Source organism: Podarcis liolepis (assembly GCF_965112155.1).
Source record: "Podarcis liolepis genome assembly, chromosome: 2".
In the NCBI taxonomy this organism is placed as follows: domain Eukaryota; kingdom Metazoa; phylum Chordata; class Lepidosauria; order Squamata; family Lacertidae; genus Podarcis; species Podarcis liolepis.
In genome coordinates, this window is record NC_139555.1 from 29954813 (window position 1) to 29982744 (window position 27932).

Sequence of the window (27932 nt, forward strand, 5' to 3'; positions counted from 1 at the left end):
GCCCATAGCGCAATTTTGCCTTCACCCAGCGGTATATTGCGAGAGAAATCACCGCTGCTCTAAGTCCCTCCGTCACCAGTGCCTGGCGTGCTGAGCGGAAAACAATTTGCAGCCGGAGATTATTATACAGCTGGAAATTATTATACTCACAGAAGCCAAAGGTGGGGAGGGAGACTTCTTTAAACTACTCCGCAATGAGCGTCAGGCGGTTGCATGAAGCCCACCTCCCACCTTGCGTGAACCTGAGAGGCATCAGAGCTTACTCAGTTGGGGGGCAGGAGGCTTCCCTCTCCCCCCTCAGCTGAGTAGTTCAACGAAGCCCTACTGGAGAGTTATTCTGGCTCACAAGGAGACCCTCCCCCGAGCCCGAAGATATCCTCTTTGGGCTCTGGGGTCTCCTCACAAGCCTGAGGTGCAGAGGGGCTTTGCTGAGGCCTCCTGTCTAACAGCTGGTGTGTGGGCTAGAGCAGCAGCTAAAGTCGCTTCCCCACACATCAGCTCTGCAAGTCGCCGTGTCCCTCCAGTGGGACAGGGAGATCCAAAATTACAAATTGTGATCCGGATCTGTGGAACAGATCAATCTGGCCCAAACTGGGGCCCAACCCAAATCGGATTGAGGAGGGGGCCTGCACATTCCTATAAAATACCTTCCACTTCCAAGTGCTTCTAGTCCTTCATACCTTTTACGTCATCTTCTTGAGACAGAAGGCTAAGGAGGATTTCAATTCTCTTAGTACTGCGGCTGGCATCCTCGTTTTGATCCCTTAGCATGCCCACAGCTCTTTGCACACAGCTCCGTAGAAGAATGGTGGTGTCCAAGACTTGGGTCTTTCCAGGAATAGCAGGGAAGAAAAAAGACGATTAGTATCCTGCAACAGCACAAACCAAAGCCCAAGCCACAAGCTACCCTCTTAAAGAAAGAATACATATGGTAATTGTTGGAGGTCCTTCTTGCAGGACTTTTGTCAAGAAATCTGCTCAGGAAAGAGCAGTCACATCCAGATAACACACAAAAAAAGAGCCAACCAAAATAAATATATATCGCTAAAGGTTGGTGACCTGTAACGTCCATTGGCCCTTTAGCAAAAGCAGGTGGCAAAGCAAGGACAGAGTGAATGCTGTAGGGGAGGTGATATATTCAGTTCAATTCTCCTGGAGGTGATTAAAGGAAGGTAGTGGCTTGATTATAAATGTTCTTTGTGAATAATAATAATAATAATAATAATAATAATAATAATAATAATAATTTATTTATACCCTGCCCTCCCCAGCCAAGACCAGGCTCAGGGCGGTTAACAACCAATAATAAAAACAAGTTGATTAAAATATAATTTAAAAGATTAAGATACAACATTAAAACAATTAGGGAGCAATTCCATCATAGGAGGAGAAAGGAAAAGGAAAAGGGGGAGGGAATCAAACTGATTCTGAGCCAAAGGCCAGTTAGAACCACTCTGTCTTACAGGCCCTGCGGAAAGAGATCAGATCCCGCAGGGCCCTGGTCTTAAGAGAGGAGGACTAGGCTTGCCAGCTGCCCTTTGATCCTCAGGCTAGCACAAGTGCAATATATTGTTAAAGAGCAAAAAACAAAACACAAACAACAAAAACCAGAATGGAATTAGTATTCCCATATAATTTAGAATGAGATAGAAAAAAAAATAAAAAAGACTAAAACAACCATGTTCTTGGAAGTGCTTTATTGTCTGTTCCCAATGTCTGTAAGAAACTTTATTTTGTATCAGAGATTCATGGAGCAGGCACAAATAGGCTCCATCTAACCCCAAAGAAACAAGGGATAGAATTAAACACATTGGATCTAAACTTACGGTCAGTTTTTGGGTTTCAGATGTTGCTAACCTCTCCACCCCCATCTCATCTTCCTTTTCTTCCATTCCCTCCATTATCACAGCTGCAACAACAAAGAAGGTGTCATACAGGGATGCAAGTTGCCTGCTGATAAACTTAGGGCAAGAATAGTCAATATAATATAACACTGTCCAGTTATTGCTGGACAACAACTCCAACATCCCTGATCATTGGTAGGGTTGGTGGGGGCTGGTGTAGTCCTTCGTTCAACAGTGAAAGCTCAAATTATTCTGTCAAAATTTGATGCTGCATACATATATAAAACACAAGACATACAGACATGCCTAGATGTTTTCTCACTTGTGTACTGTCTCTCAACATACATTTATTCACATTCTTACTTTCAGGAGGCTCTGCAGAAAAGAGCTGGCTGATGGTGACATTTCTCAGGGCAGTTACATCAGAGATAATATCCTTGGATTTCCTCAGGTCATCAATATGCACAGACTGCCACAACCCTAGCAACAGAAAACAAGAGCATTTCTTGGTTGTCAGACCTCTTTACATTGTCAAGCTGCAGTAACTGAAACTAATCCCACAAATCTCAATCTGATGTTTCTCTGTGCACCTCTACAGGACCTGCCCTATCTGTGGTACATTTTATTCACAACATGCTTTGTAAATCCATTACAGCACTCCTCAGAGTGGTTAGCTGTTCATCATCCAGAAGAGCTCTGCTGGGTGGTTTAACAAGGCAATGGTGGCAGAGAAGTAAGGTTTGTTTGCAGTTGCCACTGCCACATGGCAAGTGTGATTATGCACTCTCAGCAGCGCTCAGTCACTTTTGGACTGAGACTTACACCACCTGACTAGCAGTCATCCAGCCTGAGCCCTGAGCTCCTTGGGAAATTAAGGCTAGATAGCCATCATAACTCAGCAGAAGTCCACTGTTAGCATATTATATGATGGCGATTAATAATAAAAAATGCACTCCAATAATTATTCTAAATCTCTGAACACAGACAGTTCTACCTCCTTGAAATCCTACATAGGAACTTCCTCCTTCAGCTCGTGACAGTTTAGTGATGAAGAACACAAACACGGAGGTTTCACCCTGATCTGTTTTGTTGATTTCGTTAACAACTGAGTATCTGCAAGGGGAAGGAAATGGCTTCCATCAGTTTCACACAGCAGGGTTAAATACCCATCATAAAGTACCCACCAATCAATCAACATCTCCCATCATGATTTCAGTATTCATAAAGCTTACATTTCCACTCCATCCAACATAAAGTATTAGGATGCCTACTAAGTATTACATACACCATAAGAACACAAGAAGAGCCTACTGGATCAGGACAATGGCCCATCTAGTACAGCATCCTGTTCTTGCTGTGGCCCACCAAATGCCTATAGGTAGCCTGCAAGAAGGAACTGAGCAAATAGCACTCTCTCCTCCTGTGGTTTCTAGAAACAGGTATTCATAATGCATATTGCCTTCCACAGGGGAGGTACTACGTATCCATCAGGAGTCTCCTTCTTTGGAGGTCTTTAAGCAGAGGTTTGACAACCATATGTCAGGAGTGCTCTGATGGTGTTTCCTGCTTGGCAGGGGGTTGGACTCGATGGCCCTTGTGGTCTCTTCCAACTCTATGATTCTATGATTACCAGCCACTGGCAGCCTCAGCCTCCATGAATTTGTCCAATCCTCTTTCAAAGCCTTCCAAACTAGAGGCCACCAGTGCCACTTGTGGGAGCCAATTCTTTTGTCTGTCCTAAATCTTCCCAACAACTGACTTCACTGGATACCCATGAGTGGTAGTATTATGAAAGAGGGAGAAAAGCTGTTCACTATCAATTTTCTCCATGTCACACATAACTGTATGTACATTTACTCACAATTTCTAAAATGTCTGAAATGCTACAACTTTTCCTCATGGGTAAAAGTTCAGCCATCTGCTGAACTTTTTTCAACTTTACAATACAGTCAAATCTCGGTTGTCCAATGTCTCGGCTGCCGAATGTTTTGGAAACCAAACGCCAACAACCCAAAAGTGACTGCTTCTGTTTTTGAACATGCCTCGGAATGGCTTCCAAGGAGTGTTTCTCATTTTTCCCCCCAATTAGATTTGCCAGCTGCCCTTTGATCCTCAGTTTTCGAAAGTTTTGGAAGTCGAACAGACTTCTGGAACGGATTACGTTAAAAAACCGAGGTGCCACTGTATTGCTTTTGGATCAACAGGGCCAGAACTGTGCACAGTATTCCAAATATAGTTGCACCTTAGATTTGTATAATGACATTATAATATTTGGCAGTTTTACTTTCAGTTCCTTTCCTAATGATCCCTAGCATGGAAGTGGCCTTTTTCACAGCTGCCACATGGTTAGTCACCTCTGCCCAATCTTCACTCCCCTATATTTCTTAGAGCTTATGCCAGACCTTGGGGGGGAAACCCCCAACCCTTTATTTACACTATATGTCATCTATGCCTATTAGCCCTGTGCTCAATATTGCTCTAATTAAAACACTGAAAAATGCATCATGCATGCCACTTAACATGCAACATACCTGGCTGAAGCGACGAGCTGGGCACTGAGAGATCCATTTTCAAAGTGTGTCTGAATAATCAGGATTTTACTTCCAGATGTAGCATCTAGAAAATTGCTGGAAGAAAAACCCAAAGATTGCACCAAACTGGTTGGATGTATGTGTTGTTTAAAGGCTTTTTATTTAGCAAGAAAGCAGAAAAAATAATTGAACTAAAATCCAGTGCCAGTAAATACACATAAAAGAAGTCATCTTGTAATCATAGTCCAATGTAATGAAGACAGGTTAACAATAAAACTGAATGAACATCTGCGTGACAAAATCATTCATATTGTCTGTTCCTAATTGACTGGGCATACTTGCCTCAATTGCTAGTGTTTACGGAAGAGAATATTCTTAGTGTGGCCCTTTGTGTAAGCCAATGGAAAGGCTACTGGCTGCAGATGTCCCCTGGCACTGCAGGCAATTTAAGGTTGTAGCCTACCAAGTTCTACTCTGAAGTTAATGAACCCACTGAAGTTTATGAATATAAATTAGTCTATTAACTTGAATGTGTCTATTTTGAGTAGGATTAGGATTGGATGCAACCCATCATGTAGAATTCAGCTAAGTTTTTCTCAGGGTATACCAACTGTATGGGGGACATGGGTGGCGCTGTGGGTTAAACCACAGAGCCTAGGACTTGCCGATCAGAAGGCAGGGTTCAAATCCGCGCAACAGGGTGAGCTTCCGTTGCTCGGTCCCTGCTCCTGTCAACCTAGCAGTTCGAAAGCACGTCAAAGTGCAAGTATTGCTCCGGCGGGAAGGTAAACAGTGTTTCAGTGCGCTGCTCTGGTTTCCCAGAAGCGGCTTAGTCATGCTGGCCACATGACCAGGAAGCTGTACACCAGCTCCCTTGGCCAATAAAGCAAGATGAGCACCGCAACCCCAGAATCGCTCACGACTGGACCTAATGGTCAGGGGTGCCTTTACCTTTACCTATACCAACTGAAATTAATAAACAGGACTAAGTTAAGTCCATTAGATTCTGGTATACTCTGAATAAAAGTCAGCTGAACACCATGCTATGTCTATAAGGACATTGGACACTCACCGAATCTCTTTCAAAAATGAGTATTCTGTGTCAAACTGTTGCAAGAACAGAACTTTGAGGCTGCCCAACTCGCCTTGTACTTCCGCCTTCAAAGTCTCTGTATCTGCTGCTGTCAGGAGCCTGGAGAAAGTAGAAATCTAACAGGAAAGACGAAATCGAGTTTCAGGGGTTGGGGAAGAATATGGTTCAGAACACATTTAAAGGTGGACTTACATGATTTGCACTTTCCAAGACAGTATGTGAACTGAAACACTTGTGTGAAAGTCACATTTGTCTGAATTTTGCAATGCAGTTCAAGGAAATCTCTACACGAATACATATTTCAGGGTTAAGTGTGCATTTAAGTGCCTATATTAGTGAAAATAATACACAAAAATTAATTATATTATGGAAATTGCTTGCAAAACTGTGTATATTTTTGTCAAAACTCCATGCAAAAATGTGTTCATTAGGAGAAATTTACATTAAAATGCTGGTGAATTTTCATAAATTCATTCAAAAATGGAAAAATGAGCAACTAAGCAACTAAAGAGGACAGAATGTGGTTTGCTGTGCAAATATTTAATTCCTGATCTAGGTACTTTATTATTATTATTATTATTATTATTATTATTATTATTATTATTATTATTATTAATACAGCACTATCTGTGTGTACTTTGCAAAGTACAAAAAGGTAAGTGCCTGTCATGAGAGCCATGCAATTAATGAAAGGAAATAAAAAGGATAGATGGGGAAAACGTATTCCATTCAATCACACACATTTAGACTTAGCAGGTTTTGCATTTGGTATAAAGGAAAATATGGCATTGATGAAGAGATTTGATGTGGGAAATATTTCCATATGCCAAAATGCCCATGCATTTTTCAAAATGCAGCCTCATGGCATTCTCAAGGAGTACAGATGTGCTTTTTTAAAAAAAACACAAAGAAATATTATGGAACAACTCACCTCAGTAAAGATTGTGTGACCCCTAGACTTTGTCCCAAGGCAAGCACGAAGGAACTCTGCAAGAGAAGTGTGATGTTGCTGCTGAAAGTATACCCTGGCCAAGTCAGCTGCCAGAAAGGAACCCAGCCGCGAATCACCAAGACGGACTACAGAATCGGGCGTTGCACAGTTTAACAGGACCAACTTGGCTTCTTCTTGTACTTTTTGCATCAGTTCCTGAGGGGAAGCATCCATTTTCAGCTTCTCCATCACCTGCAAGACAACTGAGGCACAGGTGTCAGGATGGTAGCCAACGAAGACATCAGAAGGGGTATATTTCTGCTGGCCCATAAAGTATTTTTCTGTTTCAACTGTTGTGAAGCTGTCCACCCATTTCTTCAATTCTTCCACAGTGTCTCTTTGCCTCTTGCCCAACACAGTATTGATGTCTAGGTAGTGCTTTTCAAGCCTGTTGATCAACGGGATGGGGAAATGTTTGTAGACCACCTCTTTCTCCTCAATGACAATCAAACGGAACTTAGGGTGCACTCTGCATTTCACTCGATGGGTCCCCAAACCCAAGTCAACATACTTTTGACCAGCAAGTTGAACGTAATACTGATTGAGGGCATCGTAGAGGCTTTCATACAGATTCTGCAGGTTGAGAAGAATGACCATCTGCCCTGTCTCCATACAGATCTTCACACGGTTGATGTTTCTGCAGATCTGGGTGTATTCCTGGTCTTTGGGAAAACTGGAACCAAAAATAATTTCTGGCTGCTGTGTACCTTTGAAAAAAGCCTGCTGCAGGATCTGGAGGGCTGCATAATTTTCCGTCAACACCAGCAGATAACGGCATTCACCATCCTCATAGTCACTGTAAATGTTCTGCTGAACTAGATCAATTGTACCAATGTCCTCACGGATGACATCTCCTTTTTCTGAGAACCTAGACATAAAAATGTTCAAGGCCTCAACACCTTCTTTACCACTGAAATTACGGAGAACTATCTCTGCTAGTTCATGGGGAGCTGGCTCTCTTTTCAGTTTTTTGGTTAAAGCAAACACCATTTTTATGAGACTGTAATAATCACGCAACCCAAAGAACTCCTTGCCTTGGGTCTTGCAAATTTCCTCATAAGCACTTGCAAAGATGGGAAAGAAACGGTCAACTTTGTGCAGGACGGAGCGTTCTGAAGAGCAGATACCCTTTGCGCTTTCTCTGAGCTCCTTCTTGTTTGGTTCTCCACGAGATACAAAGATGCCTCGATTCATCTTAGCTGGATCCAGTGCCCAGTTAGAGATCCCAATGAAGCCAACTTTTTTATGAGGGAGTGGATCATCATCAACACAGCCATCTTCCAAGAGCGGGTGAAGGGTCTTCAGAGGCATTTTGGGGGAGTCTTCAGCCAAGCCAATTTCATCTAACACCACCACAGAGACATACTCCTTTAGGTTCTTTCCTTCTTGGAAGCGAGCACAATGCTTGAAAGTGTTGATGATTCCCTCAGGCGTAGAGTGTGGGCTGCACTGAAAGGACACCAAATGGATTTGCTTCAGTTCTTTATAAAGCTCAGTATATGCAGCTTGGCCTTGCATGGCATCAGCCACAATCGTTTTGGCAAGAGATTTGGAACTGCCAGGCTTGCCAATGAGAAACAAGGGGATTTTAAGTTCAATGCAGATAACCATCATAAAAACATTTTCCTTCAGTGCCAAGTTCTTGGCGATCGTTTCCCTCAGAGGTAGGTCACTCAAGAAAAGATCCTGAACTAAGCCAATTTCTTCGAGGATTCCCTTTTCATCATCATATGGCTCTGGAAGGATGGTGCTAATGACTCTGCGGTACGCCTTTTTTCTTTCCAGGGAAGCATGGTAGCAAACACCCACTGCAAGAACCAAGGACCAAAGTACTGGGTCTCGCTGGACAAAACCTTTAGCTGCCTTCTTCTCTGCAACTTGCTTCTCCAGATGTTTCATTAGTAGTTCACTGTGGCTGTGGAACCACTTGAAGACTTCCACACAGCGTTCCACATCCCTGAGGCTGATAAAGCTGCATTCATCATTCCTTTGCCTCATATACGTCTGAGACTCAAAAAGCACATCTGTTATTAACTGGAGCTCAACATCAGACATTGGTATTGACCTAGTAAGTCTTTGCACAATCTGCTGTATATAGAGTTTTTCAGTAACGTTGTTCAACTGTCCGAAATCCCACACTAGAGGGATCATGCTAGGAGGGAGCGCATGGACACGGTATACCAGCTGCCTAAGAGGAATGGAGCCAAGCTTTTCCTTGGTCTCCTCCGCTTTGACACGGTAGCCTAAGCCAGCCGATTCCAAGCGCTGAATCATTTCCCCTGTATGCTTGCGATAAGGATTGCATGCAGCTATGATTTGCAAACCTGAGTTGTGGACCAAAGGCTGTCCTTCAACTGTGCGATCACACAAGACTTCCTTGATGCTGCTGACAGCTTCAGTGGTGTTGGCTTCATCAAAAAACAGGATGGTGTCAAACTGGTATTGTTGTTTATTGTCAATAGCAATGTCTTCTGCTTCCCTGACTTTGGCATAGATTGCATCTGCTGTGGTGCCTCCATGGACCTTGACAAGCTTCATGTTATCGGCATTGGCACCGCTCCTACGTAGTTCACACAGGAATTTTATTAGCCTGGTTTTCCCACAGCCAGTTTCTCCCATGAGGACAACAGGGATACCACACCTGAATCGCATTTCAATAGCAAGGATCTTTAGCATATTGTCTGTTGTGAGCTCATATGTTTCATCGGGATCCATTTGTCTTTGGAGCCCTAAAACTGTGCAAAGTGTCTCAATTTTTTTATTTCTAGGGAGTTCATCAAAATTAATGTTTAATGGAACTCTCTGATGCAGCAATCCCTCATACAGATCAGATGTCATCACACCTTCCCGGATGACACTTCCATTTAAGGGATTGATGGCATCGATGCTACCATTGACTCTTTTCCGAAGATGAAAGCCAATAAATGTCATACATATAGAGTCTTCGTTAAAGAATATATATGGGTGGGGCTCTGACTCCCACTTCTTCCTTAGAAGGAATGGAACAAGATCTCTTTCTTTGACTCCTTCCATGTCAAAAAACTTATTCCCAGGGCTTTCATCAGAAATATTTAGAGATGGTGTAGCAAAATCCTTTGCCATTAAAATCATAAATGTGACCACAAAATTTTTGAAGCCGTGTAAAACGTCGTGGACAAAAGCAGTATTACAGAACACCGAAGTTTCACAATTTCTCAGTTGAAGGTTCAAAAACCAAGCAAAGTTTCTCAGTTCTGACCAGGAAGGATCTATCACTCCACAATGGATCAGGAGCATCTGCAGGCACTCTTCTGGTGTCCCTTCAACAGAGCCTTCTTTATATTGGAATGTGTCAAGACAATCTCCTCTGCTGGATCTTCTCAAGTACTGGTAGGGTCTCTGAAAGGCTTCGCTACGGAACACTTCCTGATCTATACCTGGGTCTGAGCAATCATAGGACAGATTCCTCTGCATGTTCATTTCTAGGACTTCCTTGGGAGATCTGCAGGTTACTTTGGGGAACACATCCATGAAGTTGTATTTCAGTCCTGGAAAAGTCTAAAAGAAGAGGGGAAAGCAGTGAATAGGAAGGTATCATAAAGTGAAACACTCTTGAATGTTATGACTGGACATTTATTTCTCCCTTATAAACTATGTTACTCCTCAAAATATTTCTATCCTCAAAACTCTTTACTTCCTGCTAGCTATCTGTTCTAACATTTATATGGGGACTAATTAAAATTGCATGTATATTGGCTAAATTGGCCCCATAAGTCTGACAGGTAGAAATGGAGATCAAGTTCCAGCCCTTCATCCAATTCTGGAGCTCTCTGCAAAAAGGAGAAGCTAGATTAAAGCTGTGAAGGTGCACAAACCAACATAATTAAATTAAATTTCATTTTAATTTTAAGTCATATTTAGTTAAATGGTTCAGGATCATGGTTGATAATGGAGTATGACAGGGTGGGTTTTTAAATCCCAATGTATAACAAGTTTTAGGACTAAATGTAGAGTGAGCTGTGCATTTGTCCCCAGAGCCTACTATAAAGCATTGTGTTGGGAGAAGATTGACCATGCTGGAACCTTGGGCTATACATTGCCCTCAACTTGTATATATAGATTTTTAACTTTTCCAGAGGTGAATTCTCATATAATAACCAACTAATATAATCTAAATGAAATAGATAAATGAACCAATTTGTGCCTAAATTGCTTAACCACAGGAAGCTGCCTTATATGGAGTAAGACAGCTAATTCATCTTGCATAGTACTGTCAACACTGGCTGGCAGTGGTTCTCCGGGATTTCAGGCAAAAGTCTTACCAGCTTACCTGGAGATGCTAGGGAGTGAACCTGGGACTTTTTGCATGCACAGAATTAGAGAGCCAGAGAGCACATATTAATTGGTTGGGTTGAGAGCTAAGGGTTCATCTGTTATTTTTTAAAAGCTATTTAAGTCCTCCTATGCTAATAATACAGAATGAAAAATTAATTAAAGATTACTTTTCCTGCTAACAATGAGTGGTAAGGTAAAGGTAAAGGGACCCCAACCATTTGGTCCAGTCGTGACCGACTCTGGGGTTGCAGCGCTCATTTCGCTTTACTGGCCGAGGGAGCTGGCGTACAGCTTCCGGGTCATGTGGCCAGCATGACTAAGCCAATTCTGGCGAACCAGAGCAGTGCACGGAAACGCCGTTTACCTTCCTGCTGGAGTGGTACCTCTTTATCTACTTGCACTTTGACATGCTTTCGAACCTCTAGGTTGGCAGGAGCTGGGACTGAGCAACGGGAGCTCACCTCGTCGTGGGGATTCGAACAACCGACCTTCTGATCAGCAAGTCCTAGGCTCTGTGGTTTAACCCACAGCGCCACCCATGTCCCTTAACAATGAGTGGTAGGTTTTGTTTATTAAATTGTAAATTAGACTTCTTTCAATATTTCCAAAGAGCCTCTATATTGAAAATTTGGGAACAAATAGTTTTACTTAAATATAATTGCTGATCAATATACAAATACTAATCAATCCACTGTCTAAAAATAATGTCAAATCCAAGCAATATACTAGTAAAAAGCTGCTAAGACCACTATTTCTAGGCATCTGACAACCTCCTTTTTGACCACAGAAAACTACAAAGAAAAATTAAACTTCAGAATTTCCCTAAGTAATAAACACTACAATAATCTTGACATGCTGCACCATTGTGATGTATATGAAACAATACAGTGGTTGTACTGTATTATCTATCTTGAAAAATATTTATTTAGGGTAAATATTTATATAGTTGTTACATATCTACATGTACTTACTGATCTCGTGCTTTTCTTTAATTGTGGTGATGGTTCAAGAATTTCTATAACATACAAATGACACTGTTTCCGCAGCCAGAGTTTCCCATCTATATTTATCAGGTGCTGTAAAACTAATAGCTTGAACAGAAATTCTGGAATTCCAGTCTGGACCTAGGAGAATACAGAAACTCAAGTAGATAAATTAGCGAGTAGAGATCATTTAATCAATATTTATTTATCCTGATTAGCCTACTGATATGATCCCAATTACATTAAGAGATGTATTCCTGTCCACTCCCAGATCCTGCACAAGCTTCCCTTTCTTAGCCTATGGTCCTACAGATGATGCTGAACTCCAGTTCCCATCAGCTTCAAGCAACATGGCCAATATTCAAGAATGATGAAAGCTGTAGTCACTCCTGTTCAAAATCCTGCATGGCCTCCCTTTCTCTTATCTCTCCACTTAATACGCTCCTTCCTGAGACCTTTTTTAAAAAGCTAGTTATGAAAATGTTCCACAACATTTGATAACAACTTCTGCCAAAATAGCAATATACTCACTGAAGAGGTGATATCAAAATGAAATATCATGGGCTGTTTCTGGTTCTGATTTTCTAGGAATGGGAGGAGAGTTCTCAGCACTTTGCCTTCATCCACATCTGGATCGATCAGCCTAATTGTTTTTAAGATTACTCCACGGCCTTGCAACTTTGCTTCCATTTTCTCTTGCAGCCTCTTTACATACAGAGATTTTCCTGTTATTAGTAACAACAACACATTTTATCAGTTCTTTTAACAGAGAGATAAGAACCCAGTGAACTGACTGGAAACTGAGGACATCCAGTGTTTGGACTTTTCCATCCACAACAAGAAAAAAAGAAATCAAATTTAGATAAAAACATAAGAAAAGCACCGTTGGGTTAAATCAAGGGTGTACCTAGTTCAAAGTGGCAATCAAGATACTTACAGAAAAACCACAATAAGGCCTAAAGACAGCAACCCTAACCCAGTGTCTGCCCTGGTAATTCAACAACTGGTATTCAGAAACAGCAAACCTCATGTGAAAAGCACATCCTTTTTCTTGTCTTGAATCCACTGCTAACCAACTTCATTGTATACCCCCAAACCCTAGCATGAAATAGGCAGAAAAATATATCTAAAATCAATCCACTTTCTCTGTACCATGCATGGTTTTCCAAACCTCTATCCTGTCCCCCCCACCCTTAGTTATTGAGTCTCCCAAAGCATGGAGAAACAAATGTTTTGTGTTGTCTGTTGAACCTCAGCAATGGGAACTTCTGATAATGACCTATACAGATATCATTACAAATCAGTTTGAAACCAGGGGAAAGTAGATCTGGGAGTCTAGATGTACTTAAAGGAACATTGCATACACATTGTGCATGAATGCAACACATACTGTTAATCCCTTTCTTAATCTCCATTAAAAAAAAAACTGCTGCTGCATACAGAATTGACATTTTCATTCAGAAATCTAAGCAAGACCCCAAGATGTCTTTATTTTCTGGGTATCCACCACCCATTCAAACTACATTAGAATGCACTGTGGCAGTAGACTTTTTTGCCCCAGTGGAAATTACTCATTTGCTATTTTGTTGTCCATTCATTCAATTTAGTGGGGAAAAAATTAACTCTTCAAAGCCTCATTCAAAGCCATCATTAATAGTTTGGTGTTACCCACAAACTAGACCCTCTCATTGTTTTTTTACTCTGGAGTATATATACTCTACGGAATGAAATGAAAGCTTTTGAAATGAAAGACCAACATGATATATCACAGAGTGGGTATCATCTAACAGGCTAGAAATTAGATCTTCAGATCACAGACACAATGTTTTTATACTCTCAACCCTCAAGTTTTAGTCTACACATTTTGAAACATAGATAGAAAAGTATATGTACTTAGTTCACTCACCTACTCCAGCTCTTTCAGAAGCTACAATCCCAACACACATTTGGTCCTTGAAGACAGAAGCCGATGAACTTGGAGGCTGTGTTGCTTTGTAATGATTCCCAAGGTAGCCCTGAATGTCCTTCAGGGGCTGCTGAGGGATCATGTGAACTTTGAACTGGCTGAAGACAGAAGGGACATAGCAGTGCTCTCTCTCACAGTTGCAGAGAATCACTAGCCTATAATCATCATGGTGATTAAAGTGAAGACTCTGGAAAAGTTCCTCAGACCTGTAGCCAACATCATAGCTCAACTCATCTGCAAACAGCAAGGTGTATATCTTCTTCCCCTTATAGCCTGGAGTGAGGCACCGCCTCAAAAACAGCGCCACTTGTTCATAGCTGGTTTGTGGTGTGCAGAGCAGCACTTCATCATAAGAGGGTAGCATCTCCCCTGGACTGTTCATGTAGATGGCCAGTGCTGAAGCCAACACCTCAGAGCGAGGACAGAGAATGAGGTTAGGCCTGCCAGCATGAAGACCTTGTGGCAATTTTCGCATAACACTCTTCTTCTCCAAATCTGCCAGGGTTGCCAAGTAAATGCCAAGGGTGTCAATGTCCAGGCAGCCTGGAAGGAATGAGCCCATACTTCTCATGTAGGACTCCCATATATATTCCAGTTGTACAGTCAACTCTCTCCCTCTTGCCACCGGCCCAAGCAGATCAGCAAAATTTCTCTTTGGCTTTTTAGATACTACTTGGTCGGAGACCTCCTGGACATCTTGCTTGCTGCAGTTGCGCTTTATAAATGACAGCATCGTTAAGGCAGCCTCACTGGGGCACTCTGAACCAAGCTCCTTGCACAAGTATACAAACTGTTCTGCCATATAGTAATTCAAGTAATAGTACTGGGATCGCTTCTCCAACATAAACTGGTTCCACTTTTCCAGGAAACTCTCCATCTTTTGGCAAACAGTTGGCAGAACTTCTGTGACGTCTCCATTTCCAATAAGGGCATAACCAGAATTTAAATTGAAGTCCATGCTAAGGCAGAATTCATGGTTGGGTGAGCAATATACATCAGCGACCCAAGAGCGGAAAAGCATGTTTCCAGCAGAATGAAGGTCGATGAAAGACAGTGCAAGCCTCTGGACACTAGAAAATACCTGGGTGCAGATTAAGCAAACACAATGGGGAATATGATGCAAGTGTTTTGAGTAAGAAGATGCTACCAAGATTGTCAGTGAAAAGGATATCATGATAATAAAACTATACCACTATCAATTAGAAAACAAAGCACTATGATAGCTTCAAATTACATTTTGGGAACTCTTGAGCACATTATTTCCTATTAATTTCTCAATATGCAGTCTAGAAATGTGGTGTGGCCAGAAGCAAAATAATATCATTCTGTCCTTCCCACCACACCCCTATCAAGATACACATAGGAAATTGTGGTGGAAAACTGACCTCAGAAAACTTCTCCACTTCTGTACTTTGTTCTATCTTTCCTGACATCAGCATCAGCTTATTCATCAGTTCTTGGAGCTCTTCCAGGGAGTATTGCCGTATCTCTTCTTGGCCACCATGGCTTTCTGAGACGGTCAGGCACAGGACGGTGTCCAGAGAAACCTTCCAACAAATGATAATGACTCCAAATAAATTTGATCTTTGATTTACTTCCTTATACAAGGAAAGCCCCTCTGGCTATACCTAACTAGGGCAACTGAATGGTATTAGTAAAAAGAAGCATCAGCTACACCCAGAAACTATTACAGTGGGAAGCTCCAAGTTCCTTGGAAACAATGATAAACAACTGGCAGCATTAGAAAGCAGTCATTATTTGCTGTTACATGTAAATACTGGAAGGAGACTGCAGTGGTTAGCTGATTACTGGCATCCCCCTAATTACATGGCAGATCCGTTCTTGGCCACTGTGCACATAAGTGAAATCACATAAAGTGGGGAGCATCCTCTAAATACCCTTTAAATGCCCTCTCTGTCGGTCTCTCTTCAATCCACACCAAAATTACTCTATCCAAAAATATCCACAACTAGAATTGAAAATCTGGGGCCAGCAGGAGTTTACACACCCCATGGTCCCCCAATTGGCTAGAGGGGGTGAGATAACTCCCAGAACAGCATGCTGGAAGAAGGGGGGGTGAGAAGAGAGGGGAGGATGTTTCATCTGGCAAGCTGAATTGCTTGAGCTGACAGAACGGTTCCCATTGCACTATACTGAACACCCGACAGATATCAAAGAGTTAAACAGCTACAGTGGGACCTTGGGTTAAGAACTTAATTTGTTCTGGAGGTCTGTTCTTAACCTGAAACTGTTCTTAACCTGAGGTACTACTTTTGCTAATGGGGCTGCGTGATTTCTGTTCTCACCCTGAAGCAAAGTTCTTAACCCGATGTACTCTTTCTGCATTAGTGGAGTCTGTAACCTGAAGCATCTGTAACCTGAAGCGTCTGTAACCCAAGGTACCACTGTATATAATTTTTTGTAGAATCTGAGGGCAGTCCTGTTTCAAGAAGCTTTTAATGTTTGGTGTCCCCCCACCTTTATTTGTATTTTTGTTGGAAGCCACCCAAGGTGGCAGGAGCAACCCAGTCAGGTGGGTTGGGTAAAATAAATAAATAAAGTTATTGAATGTACATAAAACCAGCACTGCTACTTGAGAAGTCCTCTTCCCCCTTCCCTCTCAAACAGAAAGGAACGCGTCAGTATTAATATTGTTTGGAACACTGGCACTCACTTTTTTATATGAACACTATCCTTTGCTAGCTCTTTCAATTTACAGCTGGTTGTTTGTTTGTTTGATATTAAGAAGATAGCTAGAAAAATATGAGCAGAAGGGCTACAAAAACTGAAACAGCATGCAGCATACACTTTCAAGCAATGTCTCACCTTCTGGCCTTCCTCTGGTGCCCTAATTTGGTAGATTCCGTTGCTATTGATTGTTGTTGCCAATGATAAAGATGACTGCTCCACAGAGCCATGAGTCTCTTTTATGTCTTTCAACCATTTCAGGTATCTTGCAGAATCACACTGTGTATGTAAGGAGAATAAATACACTAGATTTGTCTCACTACCCCCGCACTGTTATTCCAGTTCAACACACAGAGTGAAACTAGGCAATATGACAAAACTGGAGAAAAATATTTATTATTAATTATATTTCAAGTTGCTTTTTTCCCACAGAAATGGCTCAGTGCTACTTACAAAATATTGCAGTAATCTAAGTGAATGTTAGCATAAAATAAACATCAGAAGACAGGCTAACCCTGTCTGAATGGGGTATTGTTGGGCCCCCATCCAAAGCTCGTGGGAGGTACACTGCACCACCAAGGGCACTTCAGCCTCATGATAATAAGGGATCCAGAAGTACTGTAAAGTTACACACCTGTTCCTTCAAAGGGAGTGTAACCTCATACAGAGGCGGACAAACCCCATACTTCCATTCTAGGCAATCACTAACTAACAGCACCTTATCAGGATTAAGTGCCAGTTTATTGGCTCTCATCCAGTCCATTACCAAGGCAAGACTTCAGTCTGCCACATCTGCTGCTACTCTTGCAAAGGTAAATGAGATAACAGACCTGCATATCATCAGCATATTGCTGGTAACACACTTCAAAACTCTAGGTGAACCCTCTCAGCAGTTTCATGTAGAAGTTAAACAGCACAGGGATAAAATCAAATACTGCACACTGAAGGCTTTATGGGGATGGAGCCACCACAAAGCAGTGTAGCTAACCCCCAACTCAAGACAGCTGCTCCAGAAGACCATGGTTGATGGTACTGAAATAGGAAGTTCCATTCTCTGAGTATAATACAGCTTAGCTTGTACAAAATATTTCCTTAAAACAGGCATGTCCAAAGTCTCGGGGGCCTAATCTGGCCTGCCAGTCGGTTTAATCTGGCCCCTGTGGCAGTTTATTTCCTGGGGTAAAATCCTAAAAAACCCTCAACAACTTCAATCCTTAAAAAAGGTCAACAACTTTGGTTGGCTCTTCACTTCATCAAATGTGGCCCTCTTTGAAAAAAGTTTGGACACCACTGCGTTAAATACATGTAACATGCTGTTGCTTCTATAAATTGTGTATAAGTTGCACTGGGTAGCCTTTAGACATAAGTAGTTAAAAGGCAGATATGCCCAGTAGCTGCAACTTTAATCTCTCTTCACTTGAGCCAATAATTTTATGCAGCATAGTAGTACATCAGCAGAAAATCACATCAGGCATGAAGCAAAGTTAACCTCTCTATCAGATACACAGCTACCTAAGAGCAGGTACAAGCTAACGTAGTGCTAAAGAAATTACCAGTTTTTCAGGGAGTTTAGGATCACTTTCCAGGGCTTTCCACAGTTTTTCCAAACACACCAGAAATTCCTCAAACCCTGACTCCTGTTTCAATTCATACAGCAGAGAAGAGTAGCCAAGCACAGCATCATGGAAACAGGCCACACGATCCACATCCATGTCATTTTCTCCCGCAGAGATCGATGCAAGGTCCACAAATACCTTTAGCTCATTTATATCTAGGGGAAACAAACAACGCACTTTCAGGGCTGAACTAGATGCACAGTTAAAAAGAGATAGATAGATAGATATCACTCCCAGGTTTTTTAGGACCTTCAGCAAAAAAACACAAAAAACACAGAGATATGTATCTGTTTTACCTTTTAGAACCTTTTTTACCCAGCTGGCAAACTCCCTCCTCCGTGCAAGCTCTTCAAGGCACCTACGACGTGGTTCAGTGATGTCTTGCAGCACTTTCATAGCACGTATCAATGAAGCGCTTATGGAGGACAGCTTTTTTCTCTCTAAGGACTGGAGTTCATCTTCCTGAAAAGCAAATTATATGAATGAACAATGACATAATTATACATATGTCATTCTGCAATTTTTTTATGCCATGTAGCCACCATGTCCACAATCTGCAGATAACTGGTAGGATGTATATGCATCTGTGCATGCAGTGGAGATCCTAACCTTTTCCTACTGTGCCATTTTTCTGTGGAAAATAGCCCTTCCAACTGTTTTCACCCTCATAGGAAAAATATATTGGTACTTTTTTGTGGGGAAAATGGCATGTGGGGAAAGGATTATGTGCTTCAGTACACATCAAATTGCAGCCTCAGCAGCTGCATTTCTAAACAAACAAACAAACAAACAAACAAACAAACAAACAAACAAACCTGAACTACCCATAAGTAAGTCCTGCTCCCAATAAAAACTGCACACTAACATTTATTGATATTCCTTCTTCTACTGTGCTGTGAAAACTGGATACTTACTTTCTCTCTCTCTCTCTCTCTCTCTCTCTCTCTCTCTCTCTCTCTCTGTGTGTGTGTGTGTGTGCTTTAAATGTGCTTTGAATTTGCTTTGAATGTATGGTGTGAACCCGCCCTGGCTGTAGGATAGTTTGTTTCACTAACCATATGAATTTACAAATGGCCATCATAAACAAGCATTTGCATTTGTCCACTTATGTCTTGCTTTCACAGGCTATAACATCTGTCATGCCTCTGACACATTAGCATTATTGTATGCATTAGTATACATCTGACACACAGATCTGAGGGAGTGGGAGGTTTGCATTATGATCCCTGCCTAATCCATCAGGCATTCTCCTATATTTACATGTTCACACAGTAAGATTGGCTAGTGACTTATGGGCATATTTACTTTCATGCAAGTGAGAACTGTTGGTGAATCACACAGAGCTATAAGCTTGGGAAACAATTTCAAGAGTCTAGGTCTATTGTACAGCTGACAGCTTCTATTAAAGGGAAGTTTTCATTCCTACATTCTATGATGAATAATAAATTCCAAAAGAATTACATCTGTATTATATTCAGATTTGCAGGGTAGCAATCATATCTAGTCTAAAGAATAATGATCAAAGAACTCAAAACATCTGAAGTGCTTAGCAAACCTATACCTTACCATACAAACTGAGCCTGTGATAATAATGCCTTCCATCACAAAACAGCAGTGCCCCTACCTCTGACAAAACACAGGAAAACACACTATGAACTTCACACCCATTCCACCTTCTTCAAGAGTACATTCAGTTTATGCACTCAACCCATTGGGTGGGAAAGACCATTGAAGGTTTGGCCCAGCTCTACTAAGAAGTGCACCACTGCAATTTTAGAAGCTCTTTAGAGACACAGGTGAATTCTGAATGCACTGTAGAATAGCCAGATGCAAGAGAGAACTGATTTTCTTGAAATAAAGGGATAGTCCAAGGGTGGTACTGCCTCAAAGACATCTTCCTGGGTGTCTCATGCCAGTGGTTTGCAAGGCCACCAAAGGAGTAAAATGGGTAGAACAAAGTATGGGATTGGTCCCCCCCCACTATAGGTTTAAATCAGTGTTTCCCAACCTTTTTTGGGCAAAGGCACACTTGTTTCATGAAAAAAATCTCAAGGCACACCACCATTACAGCCCCGTGACATCAGCGCGCAGCGTCACGCCGGGAGGGACATGAATTGCTAGCAAATTACATAATCACCTCCTTGAGGGCTGGCTCATCTTCTCCGAAGGCAGAACCCCATTAATTAACAGCACAGACTCACACCATAGCCAAGACGAGGGGGGAAAACCTCAGTCATGCACAGTCATGCACATGTGGGGGCTAAATGAGGACGAAGACCGGGCAGAGAGCAGGGTTCAAATCACCCCACCTGGCCAGGACAATCCCTGGGTGCTCCCTTGGGCCACTCGCCTGACCCACCTCGCAGGGCTGTTGTTGCGAGGATAACACGGGGAGAACCACGCGCGCCCCCGGGAGCTCCTTGGAGGAGAAAGCGGGCGATGAATGCAATGCACGAAATATATGAGAGGCGACCAGGTTTTGCAGGTGAGGGGCCCCCGCCAGCCTCCGCTTCCAACACCCGGCGCAACGACGCCGAAGTTTCCCCCCGGGCTCGGCTCAGGGAGCAGCGCTGCTCCCCCCCGGCTCCCCTTCGCCCTCCCGGCTCTCTCTGCCGCCCACTGGGGACCCCCCTCACCTGCCAAGTCCGGAGCGCCGGTGGAAGTTGCATGCATGCATGCAGGGCGCCGCGTTGCCATTGCATTGCGCTCCATGCAACGCCTGCACGCATGCATTGCCTTGCACGCCCGCCAAGGGGTCTCCCCGCGGTCCGATGCGTCCCCTCCGGCGCGGATGCAGCATTGCAAAAATAACCCCCCCCCGACGCAGCCCTACCTGGGGGGCAGCCTCTGCCGCTCCGCCTCCGCGGGGATCCCCGGGCTCCATCCTGCCGCCCGATCTCCGCGGGGGCGCAGGCAGGCTGCGCGGGGTCTGCGCGGAAGAGCCCCTGCCCGCCCGGCCGCCGCCGCGCTCATTCCATGGCCAGGAGAAGAGTGCTTCAAACAAAACGCCCGGCCCGCCAGGCCACGCTGGGAAACGTAGCTTGCGCACCCCGCGCGGGCGCGGAGCCCAAGGGCGAGGGGACTACAGATCCCGGCAGCCCCCGCGCTGGGGACGGAGGGGGAGAGGCCGGGTGCAGGGATGGAGGGACGGGTGGGCGAGCGAGTGAGTGAGTGGCAGCCGCCAAGCCTTGGCCGAGAGCCAGGAACGGCCTCCCCGGAGGAGGAGGAGGGAGGCGCAGAGCGGGAGGGAGGGAGGGAACCCCAGGGGTCATCTAGTGATGGCGCCCCAATCGAAAATTTGACTTAAAAAAAAAAATCTTTCAATTTTTTAATTTTTCCCGCGGCACACCAGGCAACATCTCGCGGCACACTAGTGTGCCGCGGAACAGTAGTTGGGAAACACTGGTTTAAATACACACAAACCTCCTTCCAGACAAGCGAGACATAATCACAGTTCAAGACACATTCCAGCCAAAGCACTTGAGAAGGGTGCAGAGTAGGGTCTGAGAAAGAGGTGTGCCATGTCTTGAGGCTCCCCGCTCCATTTTTCATAGTTGTGTAAAAGAAGGAATTTCAACAGGGATAGCTTTTCATGCTGAAATTCCCTTTTCTGCACAACAATTTAAGGTGCAAAAGCTGTATTCTTTCTTGCACCTGAAAACTCAGCCTTCATGGCAGCCTTTTGGGTGGTGGGTTTAAAGAGATATACTTACAAATTTCAGTAATAATTGCAGGTCTTTGAAGTCACCAGAGAGGTTTAAACCTTCCCTGACCGTGTCAATAACTTTAACACAGCCCAAAGCCAAATGTAATTTATGATACTGCTGGATCTGCTCAACTCGTTGCTCTACCCATTTCCCACTGTCTTGAGGCTGAAGATGGCATATAATCTGAAAATCCTTTTTCAGTCCATCATAATGGTTCGTAAAATTCTTGAAGAGAAGGTCCACTTCAGCAAATGTGAGCTCTTCAGATTTCAGGCATTCATAGAGTCTGGAGAATTCATTGCAACAAGATTCAAATAAAGATTCAGGATTCAAAATGGCAATGCTGTCCTCTTTGCTCATATCCTCAGTACTGCTTGCCAGCTTTTTGGCTGCCCACTCCCAGCAGTACTGGAAGATACTGCTTTCTTTAAAGTTATTCATAGTTTCAGTCATCTTCTTTTGGGCTGGACTCAGATGGTAATGTGTCTCTATTTTATCATCACTCTGCGAAACTGAATGCCTCACATTCACAACATCATGCAATGCTTTTGAGGCCAGGTTTTCACTGTGCTTCTGTTCCATTTCAGCAATATCCACTGAAAAGTAAAGAGAAACTCTGAAGAAACACTCCAAGTTTAACATCTTTCCTTTGCTGGGCAATGAACTATATTAGCATCAAACACATTTATTGGTAGTTTGCTAAAAGACAAGTAAACATTTTCCACTACCTTTCCATCTAGTTTACTTTGAAACCTGAGAATGCTCCCTAGCAGGTAACAAATTAAATAGCAAATGAGGCATTAGCACAGTAGAAACTATTTTGAATCCATTTGCCCTATATTTAGTTTCACTAGCCAACTATTAATTTAAACTGGAGGAATGCTTCACTAGAGGAACACAAAGTTTATTTCCTTTTCCTTTCCTTAATTAAAGCCACAAATATTACTCAAGCAAGTTTCACATTTTCTGTGATGTTACTAGGGTGTCCAGGTGTAAAAGAGGACAAGGCTTCTGCATCTTTAATACTTGCACAGAAGGCAAATCCTCATTCAGTTGCAAAAATCCATAACTGACCTTGGGCTGGCTACTAACTTCTCAGCCTTACCTACTTTTCAGTGTTTGGTGGTTGTAAGGATAAAATGAAGGGTAAAGTGGATGTGAGAAGGAGAGCCTTTTATGTTGATCTGAACTGCTTGAAGGAAGTGTGGGATGACAACACAAAAAATTAAATATAAATAAAAAGAAGCCACTGAAGGAGATTTCGAGAGGGTGTTTGGGCAGGAAATTAAAAATTAAAAAAAAACCTGTAGCTTTTCTGCAGATGCTGAGTATATCTCCCACCTACAATCAGATAAAAGAACCAGGGACTGAGCTAAGGAAGGAGCTGTGTTGTATCCATGAGGAAATTCGGTGCAGGGGGTAATAACAAACACACTTGCTTATCAGGTGACTGTAGAAAAAGATGGGGGAAGTAAAACTAATCTTATATATACTTAAGCATTATATATATCTTAGGCATCATTGGTCTAGAAACTCCACCCAGTGATTATATCCTAGACAAAACACAGCCATTGGGTCCAGCTTTTATGTTAACAGTGTAGAACTCATATGCAACTTGCAATAAAAGGCAACACTTTATCATGTGAGTTTCACTGCAACTACCTGTTACACAGCTCAATTTGGGAGCAAATCTGTGCATGGTGAAAGTTATCACCTTAGAAACTGTAGAATGGAATGGAAGCAAACTTAAGTCAAGAAAACTCTGGCTCACGTCAAAACAGACCTGTACGCCTACTTTATTTTTATTTTATTTTTGAAGATTTCTATTGATTTTTACAGTTTAATACAATCATCATATACATAAAATTTTTTTAGAAAAATCTCAATCTCCCCCCACCCCTTGACTTCCCTCAACTTCCCCTTCTGGTTCTTTAAATATTTGTTACTTCTCCTTAATTTGTTTTTCCTTATTTTGTAGTCTTTTAGATAAATGCTCTTATGTTCTTAACATACCTATACCATGTTATCTTTCATGTCTTACACTTAATTAATTTCTAAATTGTTATTTCTTAACTTTTACTCTTGTTTTCTTAATTGTAAGTGTTTACTCAAACCCTGCTAGTGAGTCCATTTCTTTACAATATTTTTGTAAGTACAACATAAACGTTTATGCTGTATGTCTACTTTAAAGGCAGAGAAGTGCTTGGAAAAGCTTAAGTTGAATTAAGATAATGTTGAAGAAGATACATGACTCGTTGCTCTGAGGAACTTTTCATGAGACAAGAATACAGTATGTCACTTCCCAGAAACAATTAAATTAATTTAAAATAAAACACCTGTTGTCCTGTCACAATACAGAACCGAATTTTAATAATAAAGGGTGGGGCAAGATAAAAGAGTGAATCAGATGACAGGAAAGTTTGGAGGTGTACAAGGATCAGAAAGAGATTGCATTCAAATGCTATAGTTCAATCAGTGACTAGAATTCACTTCTTTTTAATTTAATTTATTTTTGCTTAGCTCCCAAGTTTTTCTAATAAAGCTTTATTTGTTCTGGGGCTTTTAGAGTCCAATTTGACTTTTTGTCTTATCTTTGAGTGGAGATGGGATTTCTTACTTTCAGAATGTTCCATGTATTGAAGTTGCTATTTGCTCTGACGCAGGCTTTTGGGGTCTGGATATTTAAAGCTCGTGAACAGTTTTGAACAGATCTGGTTTTTACAGGTTTTCCTTTTTCCCTGAAATGATTTTTATTTTTGTTTATTTTCTCTTTATTCCCTTGTGAAGCTCACACTTCATTATACCATTTTCCCTATATTTATTCCCTAAACATTTTCCCTGTGTTTTTTACCTGAACCAATTTGGACCATTCTGGATACTATACATGGTTCTTGGATTAATCTTTCTCAGCTTTCACCCTGAGTCTACAGAAGCCAGATTCTTGGATAACTACTTGATTCATAGCTATAGCATACCCTTTTTACGCCAGTAAACTTTTAATTAGTTTGAAGGTTGAAGTTTCAGAAGGATGTAATTCAGAACTTAGTAACAGAAATGCTTTATGGATAGCTGTTTGATTAACTACCTTTATTTTAGAATTTACTATGGTTTTCCATTTATAAATTGCTCTCTTGTATTTCATTCATACATTATTTTTATTCTTATATTTCGGATATTCCTGGGTTTGTCATTTCTATGTTTTGAATTAAATATATATTTCCAATTTATTTTATTTTTGGTCTGGCTCTGAGCCCTTTCTGATTACTACCACTAGCTCACTGAAACATGCTCAACTGAGTGTAATTTAAAAATCTGTTTTCACTACCCTATACCTTTTCAGGCAATGAGAAGGACAACATAATTAGCTAGGGAAATGACTGTACTCTCCAACCCTCTCCTCTTCCCTGGAGAAATTTGAAAGTGATACAGTAAAGCAATAGAAAACACAAAACCTCTGGTTATTCCATTATCTGCTCACACAAAATTCTTTAATTGCATTTTATGCTTTTTTCTTTATTATTTGGTGGGAGTAGAGTCCCAAAACCCATAACAGAGGATTGGAGAAGCCTTCCCTGGTTGCATGTATTATGTCCTTTATATATGTTTGAGATGTTATCTTATATATGTGTATGTTTGTGGCACACACACTTTCAAAGTATTTCAAGATTTTAAAATGTACTGGCTAAGTATTTAAAAGAAATGAATGGCCTCGGCATTTGATGTAACAATTTTGCTTACTTATTGGAAACTTCTGCTGCTTTTTTATTTGTTAGTCTTGCCTTACTTTCATTCCCAACATTAGGAGCAAATATGAGCAAAAGAAAATCACTCTTATCTTTGAAACCATTACCTTTTACAATGTCTTCCACCTTCCGAAGCATGCTCAAAAAGAATTCCAACTGTTTTTGCTCCTCTTTGACAGATGTTAGTTCTTGCAGCCTCAACTGAAGTACTACTTCTAGTTTCAGTATTTGCTTTGGTTTCTCCATGGATGAGAGAGATTCATTCACTGAAATCAGAATTCTTGTTTACAATAAGCACTGCAAAATCCTGCCCTCCTAATGGTGCAGAAGCAAATCCCTGCTTGACCCAAAAAAGGAATTCCCACCCCTCGCCTTGAGCGCTGAAACTTCTCATGAGAGGATGTCCAGTGGAGAGTTAGAAGGCATCTGATGATGTTTACAATGACTAGCTTCCTGGTAGGGAAGCATAAGCCAGAGCAATGGGTGTGGTGCCTGAGGATGAACAGAACATTCCATCTCTCCTCAATCAGGGCACTCCATTTCTGTGCTAGCTGTGCTGGAGGGAACCACAACCACAACTGTATAGTGAGCATAGAAACACTGGATGTTGGCAGAAGAGGGGAGCTTGTCAGCACAACCCATCACGAGGCTAGATACCAAGGAAGAGGGTATCTCTGCTCTATGACATACATAATGGGAAACACTAGTTGAGGGGAAATGAAGTGATCTGCCTCTCCTTGTCAAGCACATCCCACACCCAAAGCTTCTGTGTACAACTTCTGTGGTTGGGGCAGGAAGGCTAAAAAGGTTTGGCTGTTTGGAAGGTGCCAGTGTGCCTGGTTGACAACAGGTCAGATCAGTGCCTTAGAAGGCTTTCCTTCTCTTGGTTAGCATAAATTGGAGCATGCTTCTCCTTTATGCCAAACAACAGGAGAAAAGCTACACTACTAAGCAAGGGATGCTAGCAATAATAGCTGTGGGGTGGTAATGTTTTCATTGTTACTATGTTATGTATTGTAAACTGCCCTGTGACCCTCAGGTGAAGGACAGTATGAAAATTTAATAAAGAGGCACTTTCATGCTCAACAGCAGAAGTAAACCCTTTCAGTGTGAAGGTCCAGCTAGCTGTAAGCCAGGTGGATCTGAACATCCTGCCTCGGAAGAGAGAGGTGAAAGTAAATGTGAGCCCAATTGAAGCTAAGGGGTGTTCTGCCTACCTTAATTAGCTAAGTAATTGAGCACCCCTGGCTAAATGCTCATGACATCCTTTCTCATTTTCTGCCTTTGTCTCTCACTTGGATTCACTATTTCTGATACTCTGATGCAAGCCATTAAGACAGCATAAAAAAACCATACGCGATATCTTTTAAAAGCCTATTGATTTATATTTTACACATGAAGGGATAAAAAACTCACTTACTTAATTCCCAAATGAATACAAATTGTTCCTTGCACTTTATAATTAATTCCAAATGTCTAATTAAGATCTGGCCTGTTGTGAGATTATCATAAATTTCTTTATGTATGGACTCAGTGATCTTCATTAATGCCTTGGCATCATCAGTAAGTTGGCTCAGGAAGTCCCCACTTCCTCCTGTGAGAATGGTCAGATATTAAAAACAAGCAAATAAACAGTTTTCATTCTTGTGCTATAAACCAGTACATACAGTACTTAGTAACTACATTGAATGTCCCTTTTAAGTTTTGAAACATTTTACTTAGATATAATGGTGATACCTAGTAAAAAAAACAAACCACACAAAAAAGAATTGTAACTATCTGGAAGAAATCAATGCCTTCCTCTACTTACAAAAACTGTCAGTGAAAACAAACCAAATAATAAAAAACACACACAAACCCCTCCACAAGTGGCCTGGAGGCTGGCAACATGAGAACAGACCTTTTCTATGGTGGCTCCCCATTTTTCAAATGCTCTCCTCAGGGAGGCTCACCTGGCACCTTCGTTACGTATCTTTAGGTGCTGGGCAGATGCTTTCCTCTATAACCAGGCCCTTGGGCCTTTAACTATCTGTGGCCTTTTCAATGTGGGTGGGATGTTTTAATGTATTTCTCTTTCTTCTTGGTTTTAATGTATCTATGCGGAGTTTACTGTCTATTTGTTTGGTTGTTAAGTCACTTTGAATTGCGCTGGGGAAGATAAAGAGAGTAACAAATATAATAAATAAAATAAAACATATAACCTATAAAGAGCAATAAACCAATTTTTTAAAGTGATACTCCTTTTCCACAATGTAAAGCTCAATTCCATTTTATTCACAGGAGTTTTTAATCTCACTTGCCATGGTATCCCTGGGGACTGCTTAGCCATTCCTCAGTGAGCCTGAGGATTTCCTCTCAAATATGGTCCTCACTCCATATATATGTAATACTCTGTTTGCCAGGTGCAAACAGAGCCAAACAAAACCTACCTCCCCACCCCTGCTTCAGCTCCAAGC

At 41.8% G+C, this 27932-nt stretch overlaps 1 protein-coding gene across 1 annotated transcript in view; it reads right to left on the minus strand.

The window, feature by feature from the left end:
* LOC310700373 (E3 ubiquitin-protein ligase RNF213-like) overlaps window positions 1–27932 on the minus strand; it is a 97207-nt gene that overhangs the window by 30766 nt on the left and 38509 nt on the right. Inside the window, exons 18-33 of the mRNA XM_083489728.1 lie at window positions 26897–27070; window positions 25584–25742; window positions 21740–22329; window positions 18323–18488; window positions 17964–18181; window positions 16549–16689; window positions 15108–15269; window positions 13663–14803; window positions 12288–12481; window positions 11745–11897; window positions 6400–9996; window positions 5448–5584; window positions 4376–4471; window positions 2839–2957; window positions 2200–2324; window positions 681–828 (exon numbers count right to left, since the gene is read on the minus strand). Coding sequence (XP_083345854.1) covers window positions 681–828; window positions 2200–2324; window positions 2839–2957; window positions 4376–4471; window positions 5448–5584; window positions 6400–9996; window positions 11745–11897; window positions 12288–12481; window positions 13663–14803; window positions 15108–15269; window positions 16549–16689; window positions 17964–18181; window positions 18323–18488; window positions 21740–22329; window positions 25584–25742; window positions 26897–27070 — 7320 coding nt within the window. The remainder of the gene's footprint in view (window positions 1–680; window positions 829–2199; window positions 2325–2838; window positions 2958–4375; window positions 4472–5447; window positions 5585–6399; window positions 9997–11744; window positions 11898–12287; window positions 12482–13662; window positions 14804–15107; window positions 15270–16548; window positions 16690–17963; window positions 18182–18322; window positions 18489–21739; window positions 22330–25583; window positions 25743–26896; window positions 27071–27932) is intronic.